Source organism: Neophocaena asiaeorientalis, unplaced genomic scaffold (assembly GCF_003031525.2).
Source record: "Neophocaena asiaeorientalis asiaeorientalis breed wild unplaced genomic scaffold, Neophocaena_asiaeorientalis_V1.1 scaffold280, whole genome shotgun sequence".
NCBI classification, from domain to species: domain Eukaryota; kingdom Metazoa; phylum Chordata; class Mammalia; order Artiodactyla; family Phocoenidae; genus Neophocaena; species Neophocaena asiaeorientalis.
This window is the reverse complement of record NW_020185321.1, coordinates 2842989-2856186: the sequence shown is the minus strand read 5'-3', so window position 1 is coordinate 2856186 and position 13198 is coordinate 2842989. Positions and strand designations below refer to the sequence as shown.

Here is a 13198-nt window from a genome sequence, read left to right as displayed (position 1 = left end):
GAGCTACTCTTGCGTTGCGGTGCGTGGGCTTCTTATTGCAGTGGCTTCTCTTGTGGTGGAGCACGGGCTCTAGGCGCGCGGGCTTCAGTAGTTGTGGCTTGTGGGCTTCAGTAGTTGTGGCAGGCAGGCACAGTAGCGTGGCGCATGGGCTTAGTTGCTCCGCAGCATGTGGGATCTTCCTGGACGAGGGTTGGAACCCATGTCCCCTGCACTGGCAGGCGGATTCTTAACCACTGCACCACCAGGGAAGTCCTTACGCCCAGTTTTTGATTGGGTTGTTTGTTTTCTTGATGTTGAGCTGCATGAGCTGTTTGTATATTTTGGAGATTAATCCTCCGTTGATTCGTTTGCAAATATTTTCTCCCATTCTGAGGGTTGTCTTCATCTTGTTTATGGTTTCCTTTGCTGTGCAAAAGCTTTTAAGTTTCATTATAGGTCCCATTTGTCTATTTTTGTTTGTATTTCCATTACTGTCCTGCATTCTGTTTAGTTTTATCACATGTGTAGGTTTGTGTGTCCACCACCACATTCAAGGTACAGAACAGTTCTCTCATCACAAGGAGAATAACTCATGTTGCCTTTTATAATCACACCCACCTCTCTCCCTGTCACCCCAGCCCACCATCCCTGACCCCTGGCAACCACTAATCTGCTCTCCAGTTCTAATATTTTGTCATTTCAAAAATGTTATATAAAAGTCATCATACAGCATGGAACCTTTGGGGATTGGCTTTGTTCACTCAGCCAGATTTCCAGGTTGTTGTGTGTAATCAGCAGTTTATTCTGCATCGCCGAGCAAACTCTAAACACACCACTGGGCTAGAAGAATAGTTTTAATTTAATCACAGCATGAAGCAATTTACTTTTGTGTCTCTTTGAGAAATTACAGAAAGAGAAAAAGATAGTAGGCTTTAAAAGAGCAAGGAACATAAATTTATCCAATAAATTCAACAGATGCTGTAGTGTGTAATTCAGTTTCTTGCTACAATTAACGAACTGTGAGGTGGGGGAGAGCAGAGTGGGTAAATGCCCAGAAGGACAGCAAAGACACAGTAACTGCTTCCAGCCATACAGTCACTGATGGGCCTGAGGGCTGTGCTACTTCTTTCACATCACATCCTTTGAAACAGCATCTGCCTTTTTAATCCCTTTGTTTTTCACAGCAGCCCACCTTGGGGAAGTCAGCTTTGGACTGTACATATCCAGCAGCATGTGGACAGCAGAAAAGTTGTACATCCCAATGTACACAATACCCTGTAGCTGAAAAAGCTACAAGTGAATGAAAAACTACAAGTCATTTCAATATTCTTAGGTTAGAGACATCCATGGTGAAGCTTTTTAAATAAGGTAGTATTATCTTGCAGTACAAGTCGAATTAATTTTCTTAGCATGGGACATACACATTGAGTTAGACAGCTAGCACATGAATGACCACATGCTATGTGTACAACGCCATCTACAACTGCTCAACAAAAAATATGAACTACTTAGGGATACACTTAACAAGACATGGACAGGATCTGTATGCTGGAAATCACAAAATGATGAAAAAAGTCAAAGAATGCGTAAATACTTAGGTATATCAGATCATGAAGACTCAACCTAATAAAGATGTTATTTCTCCCCAGATTGATCTACAGTATTTATTTTGTTTTTGTTTTTGTTTTTGTTTTTGTTTTTGCGGTACGCGGACCTCTCACTGCTGTGGCCTCTCCCGTCGCGGAGCACAGGCTCCGGGCGCGCAGGCTCAGAGGCCATGGCTCACGGGCCCAGCTGCTCCACAGCATGTGGGATCTTCCCGGACCAGGGCACGAACCCGTGTCCCCCGCATCGGCAGGCGGACTCTCAACCACTGCACCACCAGGGAAGCCCTGATCTACAGTTTTAATGCAGTTCCTATCAAAATCCTAACAAAGTTTTTGTAGACATAGACAAGCTTATTTTAAAATTTATATGGAAAGGTGCAGGCCCTAAAATATCTAAAACAATCCTGGCAATGAAGAATAAATTAGGATCACTCTACCCAATATTAAGGCTAACTATGTAGCTACGGTAATCAAGACAGTGTGGCCCTGGTGGAGGGACAGACACACAGATCACTGGGACAGAACAGAGAACCCAGAAATAGACCCACACATATATAGTCAACTGAGGTCTGACAGCAAGCCGGTTGGGGAAGGACAACCTTTTCAACAAACAGTGCTGGAGCAAGTGGACATCTTCAGGCAAAAAAATGAACCTCAACATAAACTCACACCCTGTACAAAAATTAACTCAAAATGGATCACAGACTTAACCGTAAAATGTAAAGTTATAAAACTTTTAGAAAAAAGCAGGAGGAAATCTTTGGAACCCAGGGCTAAGAAAAGAGTTCTTAGACTTGACACCCAAAGCATGATCCATAAAGAGCAAATGGATAAGTTGGACTTCTAAATTGTGAACTTGTCCTGTGGAAACCCATGCAAAGAAGCTATACAGGCAGATTACAGACTAAAAGAAAATACCTGGGCTTCCCTGGTGGCACACTGGTTGAGAGTCCGCCTGCCAATGCAGGGGGCACGGGTTCGTGCCCCGGTCTGGGAAGATCCCACATGCTGCGGAGCAGCTGGGCCCGTGAGCCATGGCCGCTGGGCCTGCGCGTCCGGAGCCTGTGCTCCGCAGCGGGAGAGGCCATGGCGGTGGGAGGCCCGCGTACCGCAAAAAAAAAAAAAAAAGAAAGAAAATACCTGCAAGCCACATATCTGACAAAGGGCCAGAATCTAGAATATATAAAGAACTTTCAAAACTCGATAGTAAAGAAAGAAAACAAACCAATAAGAAAATGGGCAAAGAGAATGAACAGACATTTCATTGAGGAGCATTTAGATATGGCAGATAAGCACATGAAAGGATGTTCAAGGTCATCACCCATCAGGGAAATGCAAATTATAGCCACAGTGAGATAACACTATGCGCCTATCAGAATGGCTAAATCAAAATTAGTGAAAAGTGACACCACCAGATGCTGGTGAGGATGTGGGGAACTTGTTTCACTCATCCATTGCTGGTGGGAATATAAAAGCCACTCTGGAAAACAGTGTTTGTTGTCAGTTCCTTATAAAACTAGCCATAGAATTGCCATGTAATTACCATATGATTCAGCAATTGCATTCCTGGGCATTTATCTTAGAGGAATGGAAACTTATGTTCTCACAAAAACCTGTAAACAAATGTACACAGCAACTTTATTTGCAGTATCCCCGAACTGGAAACAACCCACGTGTCCTTCAGTGGGTGAACTGCTAAACAAGTATGGCAGGGGCATGCCACGGGGCGCTGTTCAGCGATAAAGAATAAACCGTTGATTACATGCAACACCTGGAATCAGGACATTTGGTAGTCTCCTGTTTTTGGCTTTGTGAATAAAGCAACTGTAAACATTTGTGTACAGTTCTTTGTGTAAATATATTTTTACTTGGGTAATTACCTAGGAGTATAATTGCTGGGTTATGCAGGAGGTATATGTTAACTTGAAATGACCAGTTTTCCTCAGTGATTGTAGCATTTTTCATTCCCGCCAGCAGGGTGTGAGAATTCTAGTTGCCCCAAATCCTGGTGAACACTTGGTATTTTGACTTTTTAACTTTAGCCATTCTGGTAAGTCTGCAGTGGTATTTCCTCATGTTCTTCCCTTCTACTTCTTCATCTGCTTGTTTTTGATTTTTGAAGTATAGTTTATATACAGTAAAATTCACCCTTTAAATTTAGCATAGCTTTTTAAAGAGATAACATTTTTAATCATCGAAAAGTGAACTAGATAACCCAAGTTTTAATCCTTGATCAATCACAGAAAACATTGACATATTAATTGCACTATCAAATATATGATTCAACATCACAATTTAATGTTTGTTTTTAGTTCTATTGGTTTGTTTTGTTTGCCCTCTTAATTACTGATGGATTGTTCTTATCTCCGCATGATTGGTTTTAAAACCATTGTGAATAAAAGGGAAGTTCCATGGTAAAAATGAAGGTGGACTTCAGAGATAAGTAGCAAACAGTTTTCTGAGGTTTGACAAACGAATGTGTAACCACCAGCACAGTAAAAATATAGACTATCTCTGTCACCCCGAATATTCTTTCCTGCCCCGTTGAAGTTTGCCATATTGCATGTTGCATCCCCTGACCATCACCGACCTGCTTTCTGACCCTTTGGTTTTGTGATTCCTGATTTTGATTTGCTTTTCTCTGAAAACTACGGATGTTGTCTTATGTGCTCATTGACCGACCATTCAACCGTCTTCTTTTGTGAAGTCTTTTCACATCTTTTGCCTATTTTTTTTTTCCTTTTGCCTGTTTTTTTTTTTTTAAAGTTGGATTGTCTTATTGAGTTGTAAGAGTTTGTTTTGTTTTGCTTTTAAGTTCTGGTTGGTACAAGTCCTTTGTCAGATACACATATTTGCAAACATTTTTCTGCCCTTCTATGACTTGCCTTTTCATTTTCTTACTTGCCTCATGCAAAGAGCAAACATTAAACATTTATATTAAGTCAGTTTATCAAACTTTTTTTATGGCTTTTGCTTTTTGTGTCTTATCTAAGAAATCTTTGCGTATCCCAGTGTTGCAAAGATTTTCTTTTGTGTTTACTTCAAGAAGTTTAATAGTTGTAGCTTTTACATTTAGGTCTGTGATGCATTTTAGTGTTTGTGTTTGGTGTGAGGTGAGGGTTGATGGGCAGTTTTCCCATATGTGGATGTCCAGTTGTTCCAGCACCATCTGTCAAACAGACTTTGCCTTCCCCATTCAATTGCCATGGCATAAAACGGTATCATTGTAGGGGGCTTGCTTTCTTGAAAACAGAAGTTAATCCTTCGATGTATCATACCTTTCTAAAGAAGTAATTCACCTGTGGGCAACCCAATTCAGGTTGCCGCTGTGATTCCAGATTTTACAGAGGGGCCGTGAGGGACAGATGGCTTCAGTTCCTTCAGCTGGGTTCCTTAAGTACTAACAACATTTCCGTTTCCACATTCTGCACTTATTAGAAGCTGGCAAAGATTCCTGCCAGTGGGCTTGGTGTGAATGTGACCAACCAGGATGGTTCCTCCCCACTGCACGTTGCTGCCCTGCATGGTCGGGCGGACCTCCTTCTCCTCCTCGTGAAGCACGGTGCCAGTGTGGGGGCCAGAGACGCAAAGCAGGCCGTCCCACTCCACCTGGCCTGCCAGAAGGGCCACTTCCAGGTATGGGTCCTGGCTCTTGCATAGCGTGTATAGGGTTAGAACCTCACTTGGCAGGAGTGCTGCCGAGGGAAGAGTTTGCTTGCTGGCCCAGAGGACGGGCCCATTTCCTTCCTCCCAGCGCCAAGATTCTGAGATGCACACGGTAGGACCACTCAGCAACAGAACACAGAACCCTGGGGCTTCTGGGGGTGGAGCCAACCCCCCTCCCACTGGCACCAACCCCCCTCCCACTCCCACCACAGAATCATTCTGATTCTGACCCCAGCCAGGAGCTGTCTCTCTGATTCTTGGGTGTTGGTCATCTGTGCCAAACAGTTCAGTATCTATTTATTTTTTCATTTTTCCTTATTAGTTCCACTGTAAGGTTTTTAAAGCTAGGAATCATATTTCGGGTAATGCCTAGCATTAGTTTTCTAACATGTGAAACTGGAGTAATAATTACAGCTCTCCACAGAGGAGACGGAATGATTAAATGAAAAACACGCATGCCTAGTACACCACCTCCACACACACAAGACCCTCAGCAAATGTTAATCCCTCCCCCTTCACTGGTCTGCTTTCTCCTGAGGGTCAGACATGGACCTAAGAGTCTTCTAGATAATCTTACAGAAAAGTCAAAAGAATAGCAAGTTAGATGATCTCTCCCTGCAAATTTTAATTAAAGTTGAACACTTTTCTTCTCTGGCCTAGGTGGTGAAATGTCTACTAGATTCTAATGCAAAACCCAATAAAAAGGATATAAGTGGAAACACACCCCTCCTTTATGCTTGTTCCAGAGGCCACCACGAAGTTGCGGCACTGTTGCTGCAGGTAAGGACCCCCTCGCCCCCAGCCCAGGAGCTGCTGACACGGCTTGGTGACGGGCATCCCGCCACGCGGCGAGCCTCTGGCAGCACACTGGGGAGGGGCGGGAGAGGGAGGCCGCTTGGCTTTTGCTTTAAGCTAGCCCTGGGGTGGGGAGCTTTGCAGTAATGGGGTCTCAGCGTCTGAGCTGCATCAGGGTTGCAGAGTTAAGGACTGAGATGCCGCTTTTGCTAAGGGTTTGGATCTTGCCTCATTTAACCAGGTCAGTTGAATTGTCCCCTGCAGTGTGAGCTGAATGTCCTTTTATGTCACTGCTCCTTTTTGCCTCTCTTGATAACGGGTATATGTGTTGATTTTAGAATTTTTAAAAGTAGAGAGAAACCCAACTTTTCCATAACCCTGTTTTTCAAAGGCAACTAACTTTCTTGACTTCTTAAAAATGTGCATAGTTTAGATCACTATTGTTTTCTATCTTGCTTGTTTTAACTTAACATAGAAAACTGTTTATTTATATAGTTAATTTATTTTATTATTTATTTATTTATTTATGGCTGTGTTGGGTCTTCGTTGCTGTGCGCGGGCTCTCTCTAGTTGCCGCGAGCAGGGGGGCTACTCTTCATTGTGGTGCGCAGGCTTCTCATTGCGGTGGCCTCTCCTGTTGCGGAGCACGGGCTCTAGGAGGGCAGGCTCAGTAGTTGTGGCTGGCGGGCTCTAGAGCGCAGGCTCAGTAGTTGTGGCACACGGGCTTAGTTGCTCTGTGGCATGTGGCATCTTCCTGGACCAGGGCTCAAACCCACGTCCCCTGCATTGGCAGGCAGATTCTTAACCACTGGACCACCAGGGAAGTCCGAAAATTGTTTATTAAAACCTCAGTTTTTAGTGGTTGCATAATTATGGATGTACCATGGTCTTTTTTTTTTTAACTGTTTCTGCTCAATACATTTAGGTGACTTATTTTTTTTCCTGTTATAATGATAAATGCTGCCATGAATATCTTTGTACATAAATCTTTTCTCCTCAGTATTACTTTTACTCCTAACATCTTAAGAAAAATTTCCGACATACAGAAAAGTTGAAAGAATGTTATAGGGCACACCCATATAGGTACCACATCGATTCAACATTCCTTCTGATTGTGCTGTTTCTCTCTCTAGCATGGGGCCTCCATTAATGCTTCTAACAATAAGGGCAACACAGCACTGCACGAGGCTGTGATAGAAAAGCATGTCTTCGTGGTGGAGCTGCTTCTGCTTCATGGAGCATCAGTTCAGGTCTTGAACAAGAGGCAGTGCACAGCTATAGACTGTGCTGAACAGGTAGGTGGGAGCTCTTCGTTGCTGAGAGCATCCCAGGCTCCCTTACAGCTCACGGGGATCCCCTGTGTTTAAACCAGATCTGAAAGAGCAGTAGTCAGACCTCTGACTTGCCGTGCCAGGCTGAGTAGGTGTGCTGGAAGTCTGTGAGTGTAGCTGCATCCCTGGTCCTTGGTCACCTGATCAGAGGCGGCCTGCTGGGGCAGTTTTCAAAGGCCTGGTTAGAGGTGCCCCCTACCCACCACAGGCCTCGGCGCCTCTGGCACACAGTCCAGCAGTTAGGTACTCGCGGGGAAGAGCAGGTTGACACAGCATCCTGGTCTCACCCTCCCTGCACTGGGAATATGCCTGTGGTCCTAGCAGCACGAGGGAGGGAGTGTGTGCAGTTAGTGAACAAACCTTGAGTTCTGTAAGGAGAAGTATGACGTGCGGTTTACTACCCTCCCAGTGCATGGACGTGCGCCATGGAGAAATGGTGAGGAAATAGGAGGAGACTCAAGGAGGGACCTCTTTACTGTTCCTCTTTCCATGTTGAATCTTTATCTAGTTTCCTACTCGGGTAGACAACTACTAGGCTGTTAAATGACACCACTGACATATTAAAGTCACCATAAATCCAACCTACTTATAGGCTTAGTATATTAATTTCTAATTTTCAGTTGTGTTTCTTAACAGAATTGAAAATTTTTATACTTTCAATTTAGCACTTTCTCAAATGATGAATATCTTTTATTGAGCACTTACTATGTGCTGGGCGCTTGATAACCTCATGATAACTCTACAGTAATAGATCCTGTTCTTGTAAACCCAGTTGCACAGAGCAGTGAAACACGGGCCCAGAGTACCACCTAGTAGAGGGCAGAGCCAGCCCCCAAATGCAGTGCTGTTCTTCACCACTAGGCTTTATGGCCTCAAAGTTTTGTCTGTAGCTGCTTCTTAGCTTTTCTGCCCAGCCATGCCAACACTGACATTTAGATCAAAACCAGGCAATAACCTGCTAAGAAAGCATACAAAACGTTACTGTTACCTTTTTCCTTTCACATTGTAGAATTCAAAAATAATGGAATTGCTTCAGGTAGTACCAAGCTGTGTGGCCACGTTAGATGATGTTGGAGAAACAGACCACAACGAGTACGTTACTGTCAAGATCAGGAAAAAATGTAAGAACTCACATCCTTTCTGTAATTCTCAACTTGGGTTTATTTGGAAGTTCATGAGTCGTTGGTTGCTGGTTTTCACTTAATTTCACTTAAATGTAAAACAATTATAATCATGACTGGGGGTGGGATATAGGCACCAAAGAAATGCATGTTATATCCTGTTTCATCCGTCCTGTAACATACATTTCATCCAGAAATGTATGTAATATCCTTTTTCATCCATTATTTGGATACTGGTTTTCTGCTTGACTGTGATGCTCCCTAAAGAGGTAAGATGGATACTCTGGGCATTACCCTGAAGGTCAGGCCTCCACTCGCCAACCAGGGAGGAGGAACCACCTCTGGTAGTTTCTTTCATGTCTCATGTTCTGAATCCAGGCCTTTTTCTCAGCACTTCCTGGACACCTGGGGTAAATGCTACCTTTAAAGAATTCTTTTTTAATCTGCAGGTGTACAGAGGTAGATGGTCATTAGAACAGCAGCTGCCAAACAGGGGTGGGGCTGAAGTATTTTCCTCTTTTTTAAAAAGTTGTTACAGTTTAGATGGGGTCCTTGTTCAACTTTTTAAAAAATTGCAGTTGTAGTTTGCAATGCAGTAATGTGAATAAGCCCGTTCACACACCTGGATAAGCCTGAGGCTGTCTCACCCCAGTTGGCTGTGCCTGGGGAATGTCAGTGTATTAAGGATTTATCTTTGTTTCATGGGGGTTCACACAGTAATAAAGAGGTATCTACTAATACGTTTCTGTAATCAGATGCAGTGCTTAATTGCCTAAATTTTGTTGGACTTTAACAAAAAGAAGGTTGAAAGTTTGCATCTGTGCTATAATTTTTAAACAATTCTGAAACTAGTTTGGAAGTTTTCAGATGTTTATCCTTTTATCTACAGGGAACTCCAAAATGTATGATCTACCAGATGAACCTTTTACAAGACAGTTTTACTTTGTCCACTCAGTTGGTCAGTTTAAGTGAGTATAAGGTTCGAGTTGATTTCTGTGCTTTTGACCTTAGCTTTACTTACAACTCAAGCAGGTTATATGCAGCTTTAATGGGTTATAAATAAATCTGCACTCATCAAATGCTGCCGCCTCGTGGCCAACCAGAGTATTTCGCACCACTATCCCTAACGTTTATTTTAGTTTGTTTTGGGTTTCAGGGGAAGGACCTCAAGGGAGATTATGGCAAGAGATAGAAGTGTCCCTAATTTTGCTGAAGATTCTTTGCGTGAGGTGAGTTATTAAACACTGGCTTATAATCTTACTTTTTCAAGCCTGAATTTTTCAAAACTAATCCATGGTAAACACATTTCTCATTTCATTATCCCCTTCACTGATAAGAGTTACTAACAATTAAAATGAGTTCCTTAGTGGCATGGTCACTTATTGTTGTATTTCATAATGCGTTTCTGAGCTGAGAAAGGAGAGTGAAGAAGAAGTGGGGACTAGTTGTACTGCATGGAAAGGTGCTAGTTTACAGCGTGCACACTAGATGAACTCTCACATTTTACTGTGGAAGCCAGTTCACTAATGCGTCAATCACTAATGTAAGGAAGAAAACACATCTGTATATAGATGGGTAAAAAGCTTCAAGTATGGTATAAAGTTGCTCGTATAGACCATTCTGTATGTGGCCATCTTCCTATAGCACTATTTAATTCTCCTGCTTTACATTCTGTGGTGTTTTTAGGTGGCTCTTCTCTGAACACGTGGCTTGGCTTGGCTTTTTTTTTTAATTGAAGTATAGCTGATTTACACTGTTGTGTTAGTTTCTAGTGTACAGCAAAGTGATTCAGTTACGTATTCTTTTTCACGTTTTTTCCACTGTAGTTTATTACAAGATATTGAATATAGTTCCCTGTGCTATACAGCAGGACCGTGTTGAAACACGGCTTTTCTTATTGCTGCTTGCCAATAGAATATATGCCTTACTTATGAGAAATCGAACTTATAGTATGTGTGGCATAGGCTTGTTGGAACAAATACACTGAAGTTCTAAATCTTTTAGAGAATTAGTGATTTTTGTTAAGATGACTCATTTTGATTTCATAGTTACTCTTCCATGGCTTTGCTAATAGACCTGCTGCTGGCTGGGAAACCTGCACACTTTGAAATCTGCCTGGGTTCAATCAAGTGTTAGCGTTTCCCTTGATAGCTGGGGGACTTAAGGCAGATTGCTTAACTTGTGCTGATCCTGTTTCCGCAGCTGTATGTAAAATGGGGATAACAATAGTACACACTTGTTAGAGTTGTAAAGATTAATCGTGAAAACATGTAAAGCGTTTACATTGTGTCTGATACATGGAGTGCGCAAATGTCATACTTTCACCGCAGGGATGTTAAGAGTTGAAATTACGCCTGGAAAGTACTGAGCACATTGGATGGCACATAGAAGCACTCTATGGGAGCTGTTATCGTGTGGGTTGTTTCAAGTGTAGCACAAATGTGAACTGTTTGAATCATACCTTTTCTTTAGCCAGGGAGGCAAAGAGTCACTCGGAAGCAGAATAACCTGGCAGACCAGAGCAGCTCTCAGACAGCTGACAAAGGAAACGATGGTCAGCCGGAGAGGCCTGGACCGAGACAAACTGCTCCTGGACAAAGGCGAATGCTCCGTAGACACACAGTCAATGATGCGGCTGTACCCAAGGGCCCAGAGACTGCTGGCAACCTGACCACTCCCCAAGAGGCTAGCATTTCCCAATCTTAATAGTAATAAGGAATTCTACTGCCAAGAAGTGAGTCCTCAACAAGAAGATGCCAAGCATGAGTACAGCTTAGAACTAAACGAACTTACTGTTTGTCTTGAGAGAAAAGCAGAAAGGTCCTGAAAGCTTTTCTGCGGCAGATGGAAAGAATGCAACAACAAAAAGCTATCACCATCTCTTTCCTCTTCAAAGCTAATGGATACACTTGAAAAAGAATGGACAAAAGTTCCAGTAGTGTCCAGATCCTTAAGACGCTGCTTCTTACGTATTAGGGTTCCTTGGCTACAGTGAGGTTTCATCACCAGATTCTGACCTCCTTCTACTGAAAGGTGCTAGACCTCTGGGATGTGTATAAACTTGCAAACCACAGCTAAAAGAATTCCTCCCTCTGCGATAAGCTGAAGAAAAGCAATTTAGGTTTCATGGTACCGTGGAGGCCGGGCGGAAATGTTGCACTGGAATGAAGGAAATAGGACCTGAAAAATGTCCCTTTGCAAGCAACACTTGAACCCAAAGATGCCTAAATGCCATTTTGATGCTCATTTTAGTTGAAAGGACACATATGACATGTTCTACACTATGTATGTGGGGAAAGTTGGGTATAATTTTTCTTCTAAAAAATTAAGTACAGATAATTGATCACTGCACTTATACACCTGTAGCAGTGTCTCTGGAAAAATCCCTTTCCGTTAAGAGCCTCCCTTAAATGTCACACCTGATGGATGGTTCCTGAACTAGACAGCAGACTTGGCACACCTTTTCTTAGTCTTTTGATTCAAAAGATTCAAAACTTACAGCACAAACCAGGTCAAAGTTACCTTAAATTAGAATTTATTACCATTTATTCCTTTTTATAAATTTCTATAGCTTATACTCATTTCTTTTGTTATCAGTTGGTCTAGAGCTGCAAACATGGGTTTGTCCAGAGTACATTTTCAAACAACTTTGTAATAGGAAAATGGTTCTGTGCACGTTCTTGGAAACACTTGCGTATGTACAGAAGGGAGGGGCTGATTATTTTTCTACAAAGTAATTTATGATTTTTAATTTTCTAATGTGCCTTGGACATGTGCCAAATGATGGAAAAGAAACAGTAAACTTTATGATTCTTGAGCGTGTCATGGTGTACTTTTTTGAGTTTTGCTAGGGAGATGTTTCTCAGCCTTTCTGCTATAAACATGTGCTTTGTATATGGAAAAATCTTCCCCCATTGGATGGAGATACATTTTATTTTTCAGTTGTAGATATAAGTACGACTGAAGCATGTAAACTGGATCATCTGGAGAGCATTACCCATGTACCCTGAGTAGGGCTGACCTAATCCGGTAAGCTAGGTGTCTAGGGCCCCCACAAGGATGTCTGAATTTCCTTTAACATCAGAAGAGCAAAACCGAATATAATACAGCTTCTTAGCCCAAACAAACAGGAAACAAGCACTGCTGCTTTGCAAGTTTCTTCTATTTTTACTCCTTTCCCCCACTTTTTTTTTTTTTTTTTAACATTTATTTATTTATTTATTTTTGGCTGTGTTGGGTCTTCGTTTCTATGCGAGGGCTTTTGCTAGTTGCAGCGAGCAGGGCCCACTCTTCATCGCGGTGCGCGGGCCTCTCGCTGTCGCGGCCTCTCGTTGTGGAGCGCAGGCTCCAGACGCGCAGGCTCAGTAGCCATGGCTCACGGGCCCAGTTGCCCCGCGGCATGTGGGATCTTCCCGGACCAGGGCTCGAACCCGTGTCCCCTGCATTGGCAGGCGGATTCTTAACCACTGCGCCACCAGGGAAGCCCTTCCCCCACTTTTAAACAAAACCACCTCATTGACTTAAGTTGCTGTGCTTCTCTACCATCCTAATTAAGAAACTTGACCCTATGCAGTTGATCAGCACGGCCATTTCCAAGATGCAAACACATATATTTGACACCACCGAATTTTGGGGGTGACGCAGTGTAATATTGAAAACTTTCACATATACCCCCAATTAACGTCTAACAATTGTCCTG

The 13198-nt window shown here is 42.8% G+C and overlaps 1 protein-coding gene across 14 annotated transcripts in view; it reads left to right on the top strand.

Moving 5' to 3' along the window:
• Positions 1-12314, top strand: part of ANKRD27 (ankyrin repeat domain 27) — a 54819-nt gene extending 42505 nt beyond the window's left edge. For 10 of the 14 annotated variants that reach the window (XM_024734038.1, XM_024734037.1, XM_024734032.1 and 7 more), the window contains 7 exons: positions 5025-5222; positions 5913-6032; positions 7181-7342; positions 8388-8499; positions 9389-9467; positions 9656-9728; positions 10972-12314. In XM_024734038.1, the coding sequence (XP_024589806.1) occupies positions 5025-5222; positions 5913-6032; positions 7181-7342; positions 8388-8499; positions 9389-9467; positions 9656-9728; positions 10972-11205 (978 nt within the window). In that variant the 3' untranslated portion in view covers positions 11206-12314. Of the gene's footprint in view, positions 1-5024; positions 5223-5912; positions 6033-7180; positions 7343-8387; positions 8500-9388; positions 9468-9638; positions 9729-10971 lie in introns of all 14 variants that reach the window. The other 4 variants (XM_024734029.1, XM_024734028.1, XM_024734040.1 and 1 more) reach the window with 4 other exon arrangements.
• Positions 12315-13198: the final 884 nt, after the last annotated feature.